Source organism: Xyrauchen texanus, chromosome 40 (genome assembly GCF_025860055.1).
Source record: "Xyrauchen texanus isolate HMW12.3.18 chromosome 40, RBS_HiC_50CHRs, whole genome shotgun sequence".
NCBI classification, from domain to species: domain Eukaryota; kingdom Metazoa; phylum Chordata; class Actinopteri; order Cypriniformes; family Catostomidae; genus Xyrauchen; species Xyrauchen texanus.
In genome coordinates this window covers 20,534,756-20,551,607 of record NC_068315.1, presented here as the reverse complement: position 1 = coordinate 20,551,607, position 16,852 = coordinate 20,534,756, and the positions used below count along the sequence as shown (strand labels likewise).

The 16,852-nt window shown below is 39.2% G+C and overlaps 1 protein-coding gene across 1 annotated transcript; it reads right to left on the bottom strand.

Annotated features, from left to right (window-relative positions):
- Positions 1–1,314: 1,314 nt before the first annotated feature.
- On the bottom strand, positions 1,315–15,577 carry tecpr1a (tectonin beta-propeller repeat containing 1a). Its single transcript, XM_052112054.1, is given in 18 exon segments — positions 1,315–1,473; positions 2,038–2,081; positions 2,084–2,156; positions 3,035–3,112; positions 3,114–3,142; positions 3,697–3,789; positions 4,028–4,163; positions 4,424–4,598; positions 4,693–4,746; positions 5,877–5,956; positions 6,053–6,149; positions 6,244–6,346; positions 6,430–6,544; positions 8,866–9,011; positions 9,135–9,295; positions 9,297–9,692; positions 12,086–12,234; positions 15,557–15,577. Coding segments are annotated over 18 exon segments (2,109 nt in total).
- Positions 15,578–16,852: the final 1,275 nt, after the last annotated feature.

Sequence of the window (16,852 nt, the reverse complement as noted above, 5' to 3'; positions counted from 1 at the left end):
TGTGCTATGTCAGCTTTCAGTAAGTTTAGAAAATACCCAACAATGTAGTACAAGCAGATAATTAAAGTGGTATTACAGACATTTATTTTCTTGGGCACTCCTTATGACATTTTCACAGCTGATATGGTCCCACTTTATATTAAGTGTCTTTAACTTCTATGTACTAACATTACATGCAATACAGTGTATTTATTGTGTAACTAAATGTTGTTCTGCAAAATTCTCACAAGATTCACTTTTGTTGCAACAGAGGTTGATATACAGCTAGGTTTAGAAGTAGGGTAAGGTTAGGGTTTAGGGTAAGGACTGAGGAAGGGGTTAGGGGTCAGGTTAACAGTGTAACTACAAATGTAATACAATGCATTTAGTTTAAATGTAAGTACAATGCAACAACACATATGTACATAATAAGTACATCATTTTATCAAATGCTTAAGTACAATAGTAGTTATATACACCTAATATTAAGTGGGTTCACATATATATATATTATTCTGGTAACACTTTACAATAAGTTTTCAATTGTTAACATGAAAACAACGTACAACACGTTTACAGCATGTTAAACTTGGTTAATGTTAATTTCAACATTAACTAATACAACTTTTAAATGTAAAAACGTATATGTTAGCATTAGTCAATGCACTATGCACTAACAACAACTAACAATGACCAATTGTTGTTGTTTTTTTTATAATCAATTAACATTATCCAAAATTAGTTAATGCTGTTTTAAAAAATTGTCCATTGTTAGTTCATGATACCTAATGCATTAACTAATGAAAACAATTGGAACCTTTTTGTAAAGTGTTGCCACTATTTTCTTTCCCCCTTCTTACTGATGTACAATGACATTGCAGCCAAGCTGAAAACTCCAGAATCAGGTGTTTGTTTAAAGTTGTGTTGTTTGTGATGTTTATGACAAAATGCTTGTAGAGTACCTTCAGAAGCTAATACTGTGAATTGTGACTTTTTTTGTATTTAATGCCGCTGGATTCCAATAAATAATCAAAAAAGAAAATGGACACAACCTAATATGACCACAGACAAATAAATAAACATTAAATTAAGATCCTCTATCCAAAAGTACCATGTAAAAACCTAATGTCAAGAAATTGTAGATTTCTCATTATCCACAGGAGCACTCAAAATAAGAAATTAACACTTAAGCTTACTGGAGAATGTGAGTGCAGCTGAAGTGCAAATAAAAACAGCCATTTGCACACACAGGAGCTTGAACGCATTTCAAGTTGGAGTGAGTAACTACGCTCTACAGAAAAGAGAACAAGTCATGGCTACAGTAGAAATGTTTTGCTAACAGCCCACTGGGATTCCATTCATCTCTGGCTGGTTACTAGTTTGCAGTGGATTGCGTGCTGCTGTTTGGTTGTTGCTGTTGTCCGTTATGGATGGCATTTGAATGCGAGGTGCCTCCATGGCATTCCCCCTCACTGTTATGTGATCCCATCCACCCTGAGAGAAACAGAGTACATCTAATTATCCATCTGTTTTACTCAATTTCCGATACAGATGTACACTACCAGTCAAAAGTGTGGACACACTTGCTCATTTTTTATTATTACAATATTCACATTTTAGAATAATAGTCAAAACTATGAATTAACACATATTGAAGTATGGGAACAATGCATTGATCCAAAAATGTTAAACAAATCAAAACTATCTTATATTTTACATTCTTTAATGTAGCCACATTTTGCCTAGATAAAAGCTCTGCTCACTCTGGAGATTCTCTCAACCAACTTCATAAAATGTTGGATGCTTTACCTTCATTTTCCAGATTCCGGCCCAACCTCAACCATTTAGATTTTTAAATAAAAAATGTAATTTCACAATGAAATGTATGCATTGACACAGTTCAAAAACAGCATTCAAGCATAAACCTTCAGATCAAAATGTTAAGTTCATGGGAAACATCCAAACAATGATCACTTCTGTATCAAACAGTGTGCTGCAACCATATGACAACTCTGCTATTAGTGCCGTTAGCAGCGAGAAGACTTCAACAGCACTCACCCCAATGCCATAGTCCCAAGAGTGGCCTTTAGGTTCCATAGACAGCACCCCAGCCGGTGACAAACAGTTCCACAGCTCAAAATGTGACTACCCTGCATATTATCTGCAATGATCCACACCTTAGGAAAAACACACATATCTCACATTTAGCAGAGCAGAAAACATAGTTATGCTACAACAAACTGAGGATGGAAAATATCGATACATTTCACTTTTTCAGCAACAGTGCACAAACAGTGTTGCAAATCTTCAAGATATTCTATAAATTCTGTGAAAAGATTCCTAATGACAACCATACTATAATATGTCTGCTCTGGCCCACCAATAGAAATGGAATAAGCGGCTATAACAATCTAGTATCAGATGAGGATCTGCGACTTTCATATCAATTTGTTGTTGATAATCCTCGCACAACTTGCTTTCTGTGGCTGACTGCACACAAGAGCAATTCACTTTCGAGCCTGTGAGGCATTGTGTGCTGTAATTGTGATGATTTCTGTCAATTCTTTTTTTGTTGCCTCTGTTTTGCATTAAAAATTCTGTGTTGTTGAGTCATGTATCTCCCTTGAGCATTTTGCAGCTTAAATTCAGGACAAAAGGCATCCCGTACACCCAACCTAGTCAATATACAAGAAAATTATTAACAGCACTGTGGCATGCCATTTCATTATAGAAGTCATGATGCAAACATCACAGCGCAAGAGCACCTTTTGGTGGTATACTGTACATGTCACTACAAAAGCAACCTCTGTGCTGTTTTTGCACTGATGCACATCGGTACATGGTACTTCTTGATATCTGTAAAGTTTGTTGTGCATATGCTTTTTCAATAAACAGATTTATTATCTAATCATCTGAAAATCTGAGTATTATTTTTGTAGATTGATCTTGAATTGATTGAGAAAGAATTGTGATGCATATGTGAATACAAATTATTTCCCCCATAAACTAGTTACAGAATGCTAGTTATAAGCAAACAAGTTACAAAGTTCTATACCTGGTACAGAGGTCCCACAGATACTTTGCGAACATGATTGGAGATGTGCTCCCATGATTAACCCTGAGGGTAACTGGGGGGTTACACCATGTCTGTACCATAGGTTACCTACACATACAGGGAACACAAAAGCAAACAAGAAAAAAAAAATAATAATTACGTTTGATGGTTTCTATGGAAGAACATACAGCATAATGTATAGAATAGATTATGAATCATTAAAAGTCTTTTCAATTAGGCATTAAAGAGATAGTTCACCCAAAAATGAAAACTCTCTCATCATTTACTCACCCTCATATCATCCCAGATGTGTGAATTTCTTTCTTCTCCAGAACACAAACAAATATATTTTTAAATAATATCTTAGCTCTGTAGGTCCTCTATCCAAGTGAATGGTGGATTTAACCACTGGAGTCATATGGATTAACTTTATGCTACTTTAATGTGCCTTTTGAAGCTTCAAAATTCTGGACACCATTCACTTGCATTGTATGGACCTACAGAGCTGAGATATTCTTCAAATATGTTCGTTTGTATTCTACAGAAGAAATAGTCACACATCAGGAACGGCATAAGTTCAAGTACATATGCAGAGAATTAGAATTTTTGGGTAAACTATTCGGAAGTTGGCCCAACTATTTCTTTAATGTGTATAAATGTACCGTTTTCATCCACTGTGTAAACAGATGTCCTGCCCACAGAAACCCGTTTGAGCTTCTGTCCAGTTGGAGAGGGGATGTGGTACCAGCAATCTCCTGTAAGCAAAGATAAAAACGTTTTAATGCTGCTGTAGAAGTACTGCAGACAACCCTGCGACATCAGCATGACAGGCATGACTTGCATGAAAGACGTAACATGAGAGATAAACATTCTAGATAAGAGTATGAGAGTGATGCAGGGTGCAAAGGCAACAAATAACTAGACAATCTACAAAATGCTTTCGAGAGAGAAATTTAAGAGTAATGGCTTTGCGATGGAATGTAATTCTCTCACCTGCCGGGTTCTGGGCTGACACAGAGCCCATATAGAATGCAGAACCATCCTTGGCGATGGCCCAAACCTGGTGGACAGCACCTATGGAAATCGACATAAAAGGCTGGTCGGTTCCCACGTGTAACCATGACGACCCCTGTGAGTGAGCCACATTGGTCAGGATTACATAATTCTGTGTAGGCACTCACAGTTATAATGCAAAGTATTTGTAAAGTGTGCAGTATTTATACACTATTTGCATGGGAACTGCTGAGTGTGTGAATGTATCCTAACTGTTCACAGTCTAGTGTAAGCTTGTGAAGTTTGGCCAAGAATGTGAAGATGTTTCATGACTTTCTGAATGTCTTAAGTAAACCAAGGAGAATTCGTCTAGAAAAGGAGGAACTTGGCTCTTACCGCAGGGGTCAGGGAGGTGACACCCAGGCGGCACAAGATGTCTCCCTTGTTGCTGATGGCCCACAGTGGCACCTGTTCTACTGTTCTCTTTGGCCCACAAAGTAGGATTGTTACATCACTCAAAGGTATAGGCGGGACTTCCTGCCAGGGGCCGGTTGTTGTGAGTTTACACTTTCTACAGTGAAAAAACAAAGTATGAAAATAGACACTGAGATAAACAGAGTTGGAGAGAACAGAATACTTTAAGTGCTATAAACAGTAAGACATACCTGGCCCAACGCCTACGCCGGACAAAGTCCATCATTTTACTTCCATGGTATGACCTAAAAAGATAAATTGAGAGTGGTCGTATCACTTAAGAAGTCATTAATTTAACTGCTGGAGTTGTATTGATGATATTTTTGCTGACTGTCTGTGCTTTTTTGGAGCTTCAAAAGAGAAATTGTCATTCACTTGCATTTTAAGGACCTACTGAGCTAAGATATTTTTCTATTTTCCTTCAAATGTGTTCTGCAGAAGAAAGTCAGTCATACACACCTGGGATATCATGAGGTTGAGTAAATAATGAGAGAATTTTCATTTTTGGGTGAACTTTTCCTTTAAGTGAGTCATTTGATCCAAACATGGCAGCCCCCATGAGGGGACCCTCTCCATTTAGAATAAAACAACTTTTAAATGTTTACAGATATGACTGTCTTCATCTCATATGACTGTGGATGATTTTATATATACATTTCAAAATAACTATTTATTTCTTCAGGAGTAAAACTGTTGGAATAATTGAGGAAATAATTACTGCGTGGACCGGTAACAAAATTCTTCAAGTAGCTACTAGTACCTTTGCCGTTTCAAAACCTTGTAGCTTTTACAGCAATAAGCTACTTTTTCAAAGTAGTTGTCAATTTGTATCACAAGCGCAGCTTTACAACAGAGTGATTGGAGAAAATAATCAAATGCATACACTGTTCCCTCTTTCATTCAAGTAGCACTGGGTAGTCTGATTTGTTTTAATGCCTTTTTCATTTAAGTAGTTCATTTCAAAGAACTGGTTCAAAAAACACTGCAAACATACATCTTTTCTGTATCAAAATATTTATTTACATTCTGTTCATAACTGTTTTCAACTCAGCTATATAAATGATGGTGTTTTTTGGTTTTAGTAGTTGTATTTAGCTGTCACCCTAATTGAGATTCTTTTCTTTTTTTTTGGTCAGATAAATAGATCTCAGATTTTTTATATCATCTAACAGATATATTGTATATTTAAAATGATACTGAATGATTCAATGTAGTTTGCTAGTTTTCTTCATAGATTTTAATGCTACCCAACTACTACTTTTTGTTTTAGAAGCATAGCTTGACAAAGTACATTCAATTATGAGTATTAGCTTGTTGCATGGGAGCTACAGTTTCAACCATGTTATTGGGAAAGATTATGGCCAATGAAACTTACGCAGGAAAGTCAGCTGCATACTGCCAGCCCTCTCTGTCTGTTTCTTCTGGCACAGCATAGTCGATAGTCCAGTCTGTCAACTGCAGAGAGTAATGCAATTGTCCCAAATTTTACATTGGAATTTGTCCAAAAATGTCCATCACTCAGCACACAACATTATGCATAACAGCACCAACCCAGGTCCAGTTTGGTGAGGGTGGTTTTGTGTTGGTTTTGGTGCACTCCTTCAGACCTGTAGCATCGCTCCACATGTAACGATCAGTAGGGAGACCTCTGGAGGAGAATGTGTGAGAAGCACAGCATTGAGCACATGGAGCACTTCAGAATTATAGAAACCGTTCACGGCATTATCATGAACAGTATTCACCTGTTGGTGTAACCAGTGACAGGGTTCCAGCGCTGGTTCTCATATATATAAACACTCTTCACATCGGTCTGTGTGTTTATGTTATCTGTGCTGCTTGCCAACCCTATATGTGTAAGATCCGTTATGTTATTTACATGCACTGAAGAAACACATAATTGTTTAGAAAGAGGTGGCGCATTGATTTACCCTGAATTAATCCTCCTCCATAGCCTCCTGTATGGACCCAGGCGGTGTGGTCATTACCAATCCCCCACACCACACCAAGACTGTTGGACTCAATAACACGATTTGACGCCAGAACCTGTCCACGATAACAAGAAACCAATTTTTTTATTTGTTTTTGGTACAATTTTCAGGCAGCAATCATATTTACCCAATTAGTACTACTGTAAAGAATAAAGAGAGTTTGAACATTATGCGACACTTAATGTATAAATGTCTTTGCTTTGTATATAAAAAATTCTAAGGCTAAGAAAAGTAAAGTTAGTTCTGGGAAAAGATCTTGCATCATCATTTTGACATCAGACATTTTTAAGTGTAAAGCAATACCCAAAAGTGTCCAAATCCTTTCTTGGACCACTATAGTTATAAATGTATACATATAGTATACATTACCTTTATATAAATCAATGAAGTCACATCTAATTCTTACATCTGATCACAGGGAGTAGGAAAAGGAGATGCCTCTAGTTCTTTAGTGGGCTTGCTGACAAAGATGTCACCTTTAAATGTAACAGACCATATGGCCTGTTTGGAGGGAGGGCCCTGAATGTGGCTGCAGCCAGGCGGATGGGCCACCTCTGTTTGGTTTTCTCTGCTGTATAGATGGCAAATGTGTTTTTAGAGTCATTCAGCACTGACACCAGGATTGTTACTTCGTTAATGAATATGTGGATATACTGGACAGAGAAGGAGCAGAAAGGAATACAAGAGACAGTGAAACAGGGGTGGAATTAACCAAACGCTCTGTCAATCGTGCCATCCAGAGGTCAAATATTTCTGAATAATGACCGTATATTCAAGGATAATGAATGTACATTTATTTATTTTGCAAGTAGCTGTGTAATAAGCAGGATAATGTACCATCAGCTGGTCATTGTTGCAAAATTACTCATACGGGGTGATACGATATCCCACCATTCCGCTGTTGACTGGAGATTATCCCTTTACTAAGCTGTCAATTACCCGCTGTGCTAAAATGAGTTTAAACTGCTGGTTACGAGTGACCCTAAGCCGCTATTGCATTGTCTTGGCTGTGTGCTTAGGGTCATTGTCCTGTTGGAAGGTGAACCTTCAACCCAATTTGAGGTTCTCTGTATTTTGCTTCACTGTTGGGATGGTATTGCACAGGTGATGAGCAGTGCCTGGTTTCCTCCAGACATGACCCTTGACATTTTTGGCAGAACAGTTCAATCTTCATTTCATCATACCAGAGAATCTTGTTTCTCAAAGTCTGAGAGTCCTTTAGGTGCTTTTTTGCAAACTGCAAGCAGGCTTTCATGTGTCTTGCACTGAAGAGAGGCTTCCGTCTGGCCACTCTGCCATAAAGCCCAGATTGGTGGAGTGTTGCAGTGATGGTTGTCCTTCTGCAAGTTTCTCCACACATGATCTCTTGAGCTCAACCAGACTGACCATCTGGTTCTTCCTCTACCTCTCTTACCAAGGGCCTTCTCCCCCGATTGCTCAGCTTGGCAGAGCGGCCAGCTCTAGGAAGAGTCTTGGTTGTCCTAAAATTCTTCCATTTAAGAATTATGGAGGCCACTGTGATCTTGGGAACCTTCAATGCAGCCGAAAAAATTTTGCAGCCTTTCCAAGATCTGTACCTCGACACAATCCAGTATCTGAGCTCTGCAGGCAGTTCCTTTGAACTCGTGGCTTGGTTTTTGCTCTGATATGCATTTTCAGCTGTGAGACCTTATATAGACAGGTGTGTGCCTTTCCAGATCATTTCCAATCAATTGAATTTGCCACAGGTGGACTCCAATCAAAGTGTAGAAACATCACAGCTTTTTGTCCTGTATTTCCTATTGAAAAAGGAAGTTTGGACAGGACAAATCAAAGGGTGTCCCATGTTCTAAACTGCCAATAGGCATTAGTAACATCACAGCCATGAACCATGATTTTCTACTTGCTAGTCGAATGCAGGAGGGATTAGTGGGAGGTACATTGATAATCTAGAGAGCATTTAATTAGACACCAATCTGTGTAGTGTAAGATGAGTCATCAAAGTTTTTGGTCTGTTTTCATGGAAGACTTTTTTTTTATTATTTAAATTGGAATTTCTGCTAAAAGTTTTTAGGAGTGCAATAGCATCCAATGGTTTTAAAGCAAACAGGCGTAGGCAAATAGCCACAAAACTCAATTTTGATTTCATGGGGTCTTTAGAGAAATGGAAAGGATTAAAAAGGTATTTTAAGGAAGGAGTTATCTAGGAGTAACTGAAAGTTCCACTTGGTTACAATGGACTGTTCCGTCTATGAGTCTCTTGGAGCATTTGTGTGGACACTTACTGTCGCTTTAATAATGACTGTCTGGACTTAATCACAAAATAATAAAATCATGGGTTAGCATTGATGAAAAGATAACATTTTGAATATGAATTGCTCTGCTCTTAACCACTACCTGTTCAATGGCCTGCTCATAATGCATGAAATTCTCCATTTCTCTTTTGGACCGCTCACAGAGCTGCTCAAATATCTGTTTGCGCCAGGCTGCTGTTTGTGCTGGAGTCATAGAAAGAGACATAGCCTGCATAGAGCAGTTCAGGGCTGTGGAGACCAGGGAGGGAAACGTTTATTTTTGAACATGACACTCAAATCAAGACAATAATGTTATGTATTGATTCACTTCTACACCACAAAAGCGTAGTTATAAATTAATGCCCAGCTGACCTGTAGATGTAGAGGAGTTGAACCAGTTAAGTTGTGAGTGGCAGTCGACCGCACATCCTACATCGCTCACCCAGGCCCATTTTGGATGCTCATCAGCCCCACAAGGCTCCTCCAGAGCCAAATTGTATGTGGCTACAGAGGACAGACTGCAGGGATCAGCTGTCTCCCCCAGATCCTGAAGCCAGGTGAGTCTGGGCCTCCTCCAGGTCCACATTGCTCCATTGAGGTTCCAGCCCACCTGATTGGCTGGGAGACAGGACCCTGGCTGGGGAAGCCCTGTCCTCTACCTTGCCTTCAGCATGCTCCTCCTCAGGAATAGATGAGCCAGCTGCTGCTGTTGAAGGCACCTCACGGCGGCTGATCAGGCCTTCATGGTCAGTCACCAGCTCAGAGATGAAGCTGTCACTGGTCACTTTGGGGATGCGTGGTTTAGGGGTGTCTCCCATTTCAGGAATGGGGAGAACTTCTCCCACAGCGCTTTCAGTCTCAGACTCCACATCACTCAACACAGAAGCCTGGGATTGCAGATGCACCTCACCGCCAAAGAAACAACCAGCACTGTGAAATGTAAGAGACAAGAACATTTTCTCCTGTGAATGATGCCACCTGGTGTTGAATTATGTTAAATGCAACCCATTTTCCTTATACAACAAAGGCCCTGTTTGCAACTGATTTTTAAGATTTATCTGGGATAATCCGATTCAAAGGGGTCCACCGAAACATACAAGCATTTACACTAGTGGTCGACTGATATAGGTTTTTTTTTTTAATCGGCCGATGCCTATATCCAGAGAGCAGGGTGGCCGACAGACCAATACAATGCCGATAGATCACACAATTTAATGTAGTAAATAACATAAAACATAAAATAATAAAAAAAAGAAAGAGTAAACTCTTATTTAGCACTATATTTACTCAATTTCACACAAAATTTTGTAGACTTTGGTGGCGGAGCAGAAGCAATCTCCTGACAGTTTAAACAGCCTGATCACCTGCTTGAAATGTGACTACTGACCGTCATGATTTGTGAATCAGAACTTTTGATCCTGATCCTGAAGTTTTGATTCTGGCTGATAGAATACACACTTCAGAGGAAGATATTAGAGGAGCGCTTAACGGAAAGAAAAAGCTGTATTTTTGTGAGGTTTGTTTATTACATCTGTTTAAATGAGATACAGTATGAGCATATTGGCAGATGGTATACGATATTAGTTTTGCCTTTTTATCATTAGAAAAGAGTTACAGGGAACTGTTGAGGAGAGAGAGGGAGAATGAATGCAAACCGTTTAAATGCGGTCTATTATTGTAGTAACACGATGGCATATAACAACACAATGAACCATGACTGGTTGTTTACATACAGTGGCCCTGTCCCAATACCCCCACTTGCGGTCTTGGTCTTGCCTACTTACCAATTGTCTTACATATTTCTGGTGTTTGGGCCACTAGTGTGCAAGTAGATGAGAAGACTGCGAGTGTGTGTATGACTTTTGATTGCAAGTTGGGATACTTGTAGCCTTAACGATGTTGGTGCTGGTTGTGACAGCTGTTTTTGTATTTTCACTCAGCTGCAGACTGGTTGTTTTTGGTATCTGTGACTGTTATAGCCTACTTAAAATAATAAATAACTGAAAATTGTACCCAACTTTTCATTTATAAATACACTACTGGTTATTGGACGTGCATTGTGCTGTAGAAAATATGTACATTTTTATATAATGTTTTTAGTGTGAAAATAATTGTAAAATGCAATTATTTGTACTTATTTTGAGTTTCAGTACTTCACACATTAAAAAACATCTAAAACTGCTATACAATTAAGAAATGTATTTCTACTTAGTTTCTCAATACACTGCATAAAACGTAATCCTTTTTTTTTTTTACTTTATCCTATAAACCTGTGTGATCCATTAATAGCTACTAATAAAAACCATTTAAATTATATGCTTTGGCTTGTTATTTATTTAAGACGACCAAAGACTGCTTTACAAAACTTATCAGTATGTGGTTTCTTACAACAAATAAAAAGCATTAAAACATATATTTTAAATACATAACGATGAGAAAAAACCTGTGGTAGTAATTGATAAATGTTTTATTGTAAAACAACATTTACTAGACCGCATATTGTATGCCACACTGTCTGATAAATGGCCAAAATGACCAGCGGTATTAGGCAAGAACAAACAAAAGGTGATTACTGGGCAAGAAGTATAACAAAGAGGTATATAAATATACACATACTATTTAGTAATTATAATACTTTAATTTATACAAAAATAAATATAAGCTTCACTTATGTTCCACAGTCTGATTATAATAAATAACTTATGCTGAAAATATTCCCCTGACGTCATCATGGCGAAAATACACGATTGCTTGGGTAGGCGGAGTGTGGCTCCTGAACGTGATGAACTCTGGGATACACTTAGACTGAAAGATCGCTCCGAAGCGGTAATCGCACTATTTAGTGTGGATTTTGTGTGGGTTAAGTGCAAAACTTTAGCATGTTTTAGACATGGGACAGCCTTGAACACTTACTTCCTGTCACGTGCACGCGCACACAAGTAGCCAAGGCCGCAAGTGTGGGTATTGGGACAGGGCCACCATCTCAGTCGCTTCACATGCAAGCAGGTGATTCTCAGCGCCCTCAAGAAACAAATCAGCCAAACGGGAAAATCTATCGGTCAATAATAAAAAAAGTCAGAATATCGGATGATTTATCGGTCTCTGTGATATATCGGTCAACCACTAATTTACATTTTATTGTAAATTATTTTAATAACCTTCAAATATGGTTTGAGTGATCACATCACAAAATGTTTTTAACCTTGTTTACACCTGTATTTAGCCCTGCCAACTGGTGATTAGATCCTGAAAGATGTTAATTCCCTGTGTAAAGGGGTTTAAATCTGCTCTAGTTTAGACCCATACTAAAGGCAGTGACTGACCTCTGAAGACTGTTCGCACTGGTGCTGGAATGGGAACGGTCACTGTCTCTAGGCACAGACACAGCCTTCCAAGCCTTCCCACTTAACTCACTGGCAGTCACACCCTGACGGAAATATACTGCCCGGTCTTCATAACCAATACCCCACACCTGAGCACAGAGACAAATCACAATCACACAAACTTCAAAGACATACCATCCTAATAAAACCATCCAAATAGTGCCTTAAAATTGACAAAATGGAAATGGGATGATTCCTGCTGGGAAACAAAAATTAAATCATACATTTGTACAGAATATATGATCACTTTAACCATATGAAAGTTTAAGGGTTAGCCTTAAAAAAATATGACAAATATACACACACACACACACACACACACACGTTGTGTTTCCATGTTTTATGGGGACTTTCCATAGACATAATGGTTTTTATACTGTACAAACTTTATATTCTATCCCCTAAACCTAACCCTACCCCTAAACCTAACCCTCACAGAAAACTTTCTGCATTTTTACATTTTCAAAAAACATAATTTAGTATGATTTATAAGCTGTTTTCCTCATGGGGACCGACAAAATGTCCCCACAAGGTCAAAAATTTCGGGTTTTACTATCCTTATGGGGACATTTGGTCCCCACAATGTGATAAATACACGCTCACACACACACACACACACACACACACACACACACACACACACACACACACACACCGATCAGCCACAACATTAAAACCACCTGCCTAATATTGTGTAAGTCCCCCTCGTACCTCAAAAACAGCGCCAACCCGCATCTCAGAATAGAATTCTGAGATTAAATTCTTCTCAACACAATAATACAGAGCAGTTTCGGAGTTACCGTAGTTAAAAAATTCTCAAACCAGCTGATCTAGCATCAACAACATGCCACGATCCAAATCAGTTAGATCACATTTTTACCCATTCTGCTGCCACATGATTGTCTGATTAGATAATCGCATGGATGATTGTTGGTGCCAGATGAGCTGGTTTGAGTATTTCTGTAACTGTTGATCTCCTGGGATTTTCACACACAGCAGTCTCTAGAATTTACTCAGAATGGTACCACAAACAAAAAACATGCAGTGAGCAGCAGTTCTGCAGATGGAAATGCCTTATTGATGAGAGAGATCAACAGAGAATGACCAGAATAGTTCAAACTGACAAAGTCTACGGGTTGGCACTGTTTTGGCAGCATGAGGGGGACACAATATTAGGCAGGTGGTTTTAATGTTGTGGCTGATCGGAATATATATATATAAACTCATTTTATATATAAAATATATATAAAGAAACGTCCTCTCACATTCAACTGCTTTTATTTCCAGTAATCTTATCATTTGTAAATATTTGTATGAACATAAAAAAGATTCAACAAATAAGACATAAACTGAACAAATTTCACAGACATGTGACTAACAGAAATGGAATAATGTGTCCCTGAACAAAGAGGGGGTTAAAATCAAAAGTAACAGTCAGCATCTGGTGTGCCCACCAGCTGCATTAAGTACTGCAGTGCATCTCCTCCTCATGGACTGCACCAGATTTGCCAGTTCTTGCTGTGAGATGTTACCCCGATCTTCCACCAAGGCACTTGCAATTTCCCAGACATTTCTGGGGGGAATGGCTCTAGCCCTCACCCTCCAACAGGTCCCAGATGTGCTCAATGGGATTGAGATCTGGCTTCTTCGCTGGCCATGGCAGAACACTGATATTCCTGTCTTGCAGGAAATCACGTACAGAGCAGTTTTGGTGGCATTGTCATGTTGGAGGGTCATGTCAGCATGAGCGGGGTCGCCGAGTTCTGAGGCGCATAGTGCGTAAAAGTCGCCAACGCTCTGTTGACTCAATGACTGCAGAGTTCCAAACCTCCTCTGGCATTAACATCAGCACAAAAACTGTGCACCTGGAGCTTCATGGCATGGGTTTCCATGGTTGAGCAACTGTATGCAAGCTTTACATCACCAAGCACAATGCCAAGCGTCGGATGGAGTAAAGCACGCCGTCACTGGACTCTGGAGCAGTGGAAACGTGTTCTGTGGAGTGACGATTCACACTTCTCTATTTTGCAGTCTGATGGACCAGTCTGAGTTTGGCAAATGCCAGGAGAACGTTTCCTGCCTGACTGCATTGTGCCAAATGTAAATTTGGTAGAGGAGGGATAATGCTTTGGGGTTATTTTTCTGGGGTTGGCCTAGGCCCCTTAGTTCCACTGAAGGAAATTGTTAATGCCTCAGCTTACCAAGACATTTTGGCAAATTCTATGCTTCCAACTTTGTGGAAACAGTTTGGGGAAGGCCCTTTTCTGTTCCAGCATGAATGTGCCCCTAGTGCACAAAACAAGGTCCATAAAGGCATGGTTGTATGAGTTTGGTGTGGAAGAACTTGACTGGCCCGCACAGAGCACTGACCTCAACCGTAACAAACACCTTTGGGAAGAACTAGAACAGAGATTGCGAGCCAGGCCCTCTCGTCCAACATCAGTGTCTGACCTCACAAATGCTCTTCTAGAAGAATGACATTCTCCAAAATCTTGTAGAAAGCCTTCCCAGAAGAGTGGAAGCTGTTATAGCTGCAAAGGGGAGACCAACTACATATTAATGCCTATGTATTTAGAATGGGATGTCATAAATCTCCTGTAGGTGCAATGTGTAGGTGTCCCAATAATTTTGTCCATATAGTGTATATATATATATATATATATATATATATATATATATATATATATATATATATATATATATACATACATATATACATACATACACACACACACACACACACACACACACACACATATATACATATTCTGCCCAATTCCCAATGTGCTTTTAAATCCTCGTGAACACGTAGTGATTCACCTCAATCCGGGTGGCGGATGACGAATCCCAGCTGCCTCCGCGTCTGAGACGTCAACCTGTGCATCTTATCATGTGGCTTGTTGAGCGCATTGACACGGAGACATAGCGCACGTGGAGGCTTCACGCCAATCACCGCGGCATCAACGCTCAACTCACCGTGTGCCCCACTGAGAACGAACCACATTATAGCGACCACGAGGAGGTTACCCCATGTGACTCTACTCTCCCTAACAACCGAGCCAATTTGGTTGCTTAGGACAGTGGTTCCCATCCCTGGTCCTGGAGTACCCCCAACACTGCATGTTTTGGATGTCTCCCTTATCCAACACACCTGATTTAACATCAGCTCATTAGTAGAGGCTCCATGAGCAGAATTGGGTGTGTCAAATAAGTGAGACCTCCAAAATGTGCAGTGTTGGGGGTACTCCAGGACCAGGGTTGGGAACTACTGGCTTAGGAGACCTGGTTGAAGTCACTCAGCACTTCAATTCGAACTAGCGAACTCCAGGGGTGGTATAATATTACTACAGTTTGCAAGTGCACTTGGGGACAAATATCTTATACCTCTTATCTATTGAAACTAAAATTTACCTGTTTGGCCATAATGACCATCGTTATGTTTGGAGGAAAAAGGGTGAGGCCTGCAAGTCGAAGAACACATCCCAAGTTCAACCATCCCAATTTGTGGGCAGAACTGAAAAATCATGTGCAAGAAGGTCTACAAACCTGACTCTGTTACACCAGTTCTGTCTGGAGGAATGGGCCAAAATTCCAGCAACTTATTGTGAGAAACATGTGGAAGGCTATCCAAAACATTTGACAATTAAACAAGTTAAACAGTTTAAAGGCAATGCTACCAAATACTAACAAAGTTTATGTAAGCTTCTGACCCACTGGTAATTTGATGAAAGAAATAAAAGCTGAAATAAATCATTCTCTCTATTTTAAGAATGTGAAATGTCAGAATAACAGTAAAGTAGTGATCCTAACTGACCAAAGACAGGGAATGTTTCCTAATATTAAATGTCAGGAATTGTTAAAAACAGAGTTTAAATGTATTTGACCTAGGTGTTATGTCAACTTCTTAATTCAACTGTACATTAATGTCACTATTCGGACCTAAGCCAACTGAACATATGTCTACACTAATAACAAACAAACTAAGTAGGGCTTTATTAATGTTGGAAGTTTGCTCATTCTATTACTGACAGATTTTATGATATCACATAATATTTGGGTGTAGCTTTACGACGAGAATCTGACGTTCACATTTCATACAATGTCATAATCGGACAAGACCATCAGTTTATAAACTGAGGCTCAAGTTAACATGGACACACTGCTGGATTATATGCACCATTTGACACCGAACATACACTCGTGTGAATAAAAAGATCCCCCCTTAAATAGTCGCTCTCTAGTAGCTTAAATGGATAGGATACTACGATGTCGCACTGATCATATTATTGATGGCCGAATTCGATTATCTTCGGTTATTATTTTTTATATTGCGTACTTGCGTTTGATCAAATAATACCACATATTTTAAGTTGCACAATGATGCCAGTATCATGTAGTAAGTTTACATTTAATGGGGAGAAAAATATTGAGTCAGAAGCATGAGTTTCGATTTTCGAGCATGATTGATGAATCTGCGGCCAGTCATTCACATCTCTTGTAAAACGGAAGAAGGTCACTAGTCAACATGAAAAGCAGTTCTGTGACAGTTGCCCTGAAACTGTAGTTCATTTATTCTGGCACTACCCATTTGTAAGACCGTTTTGGCCAAATGTTTGTGATTTTATCACAAAAAACATTAATGGTTCATTTGTGCTGTTTTGGAAACACTTATTATTTGGTTTTATGGAGAATTGTAGAGACAAGCAC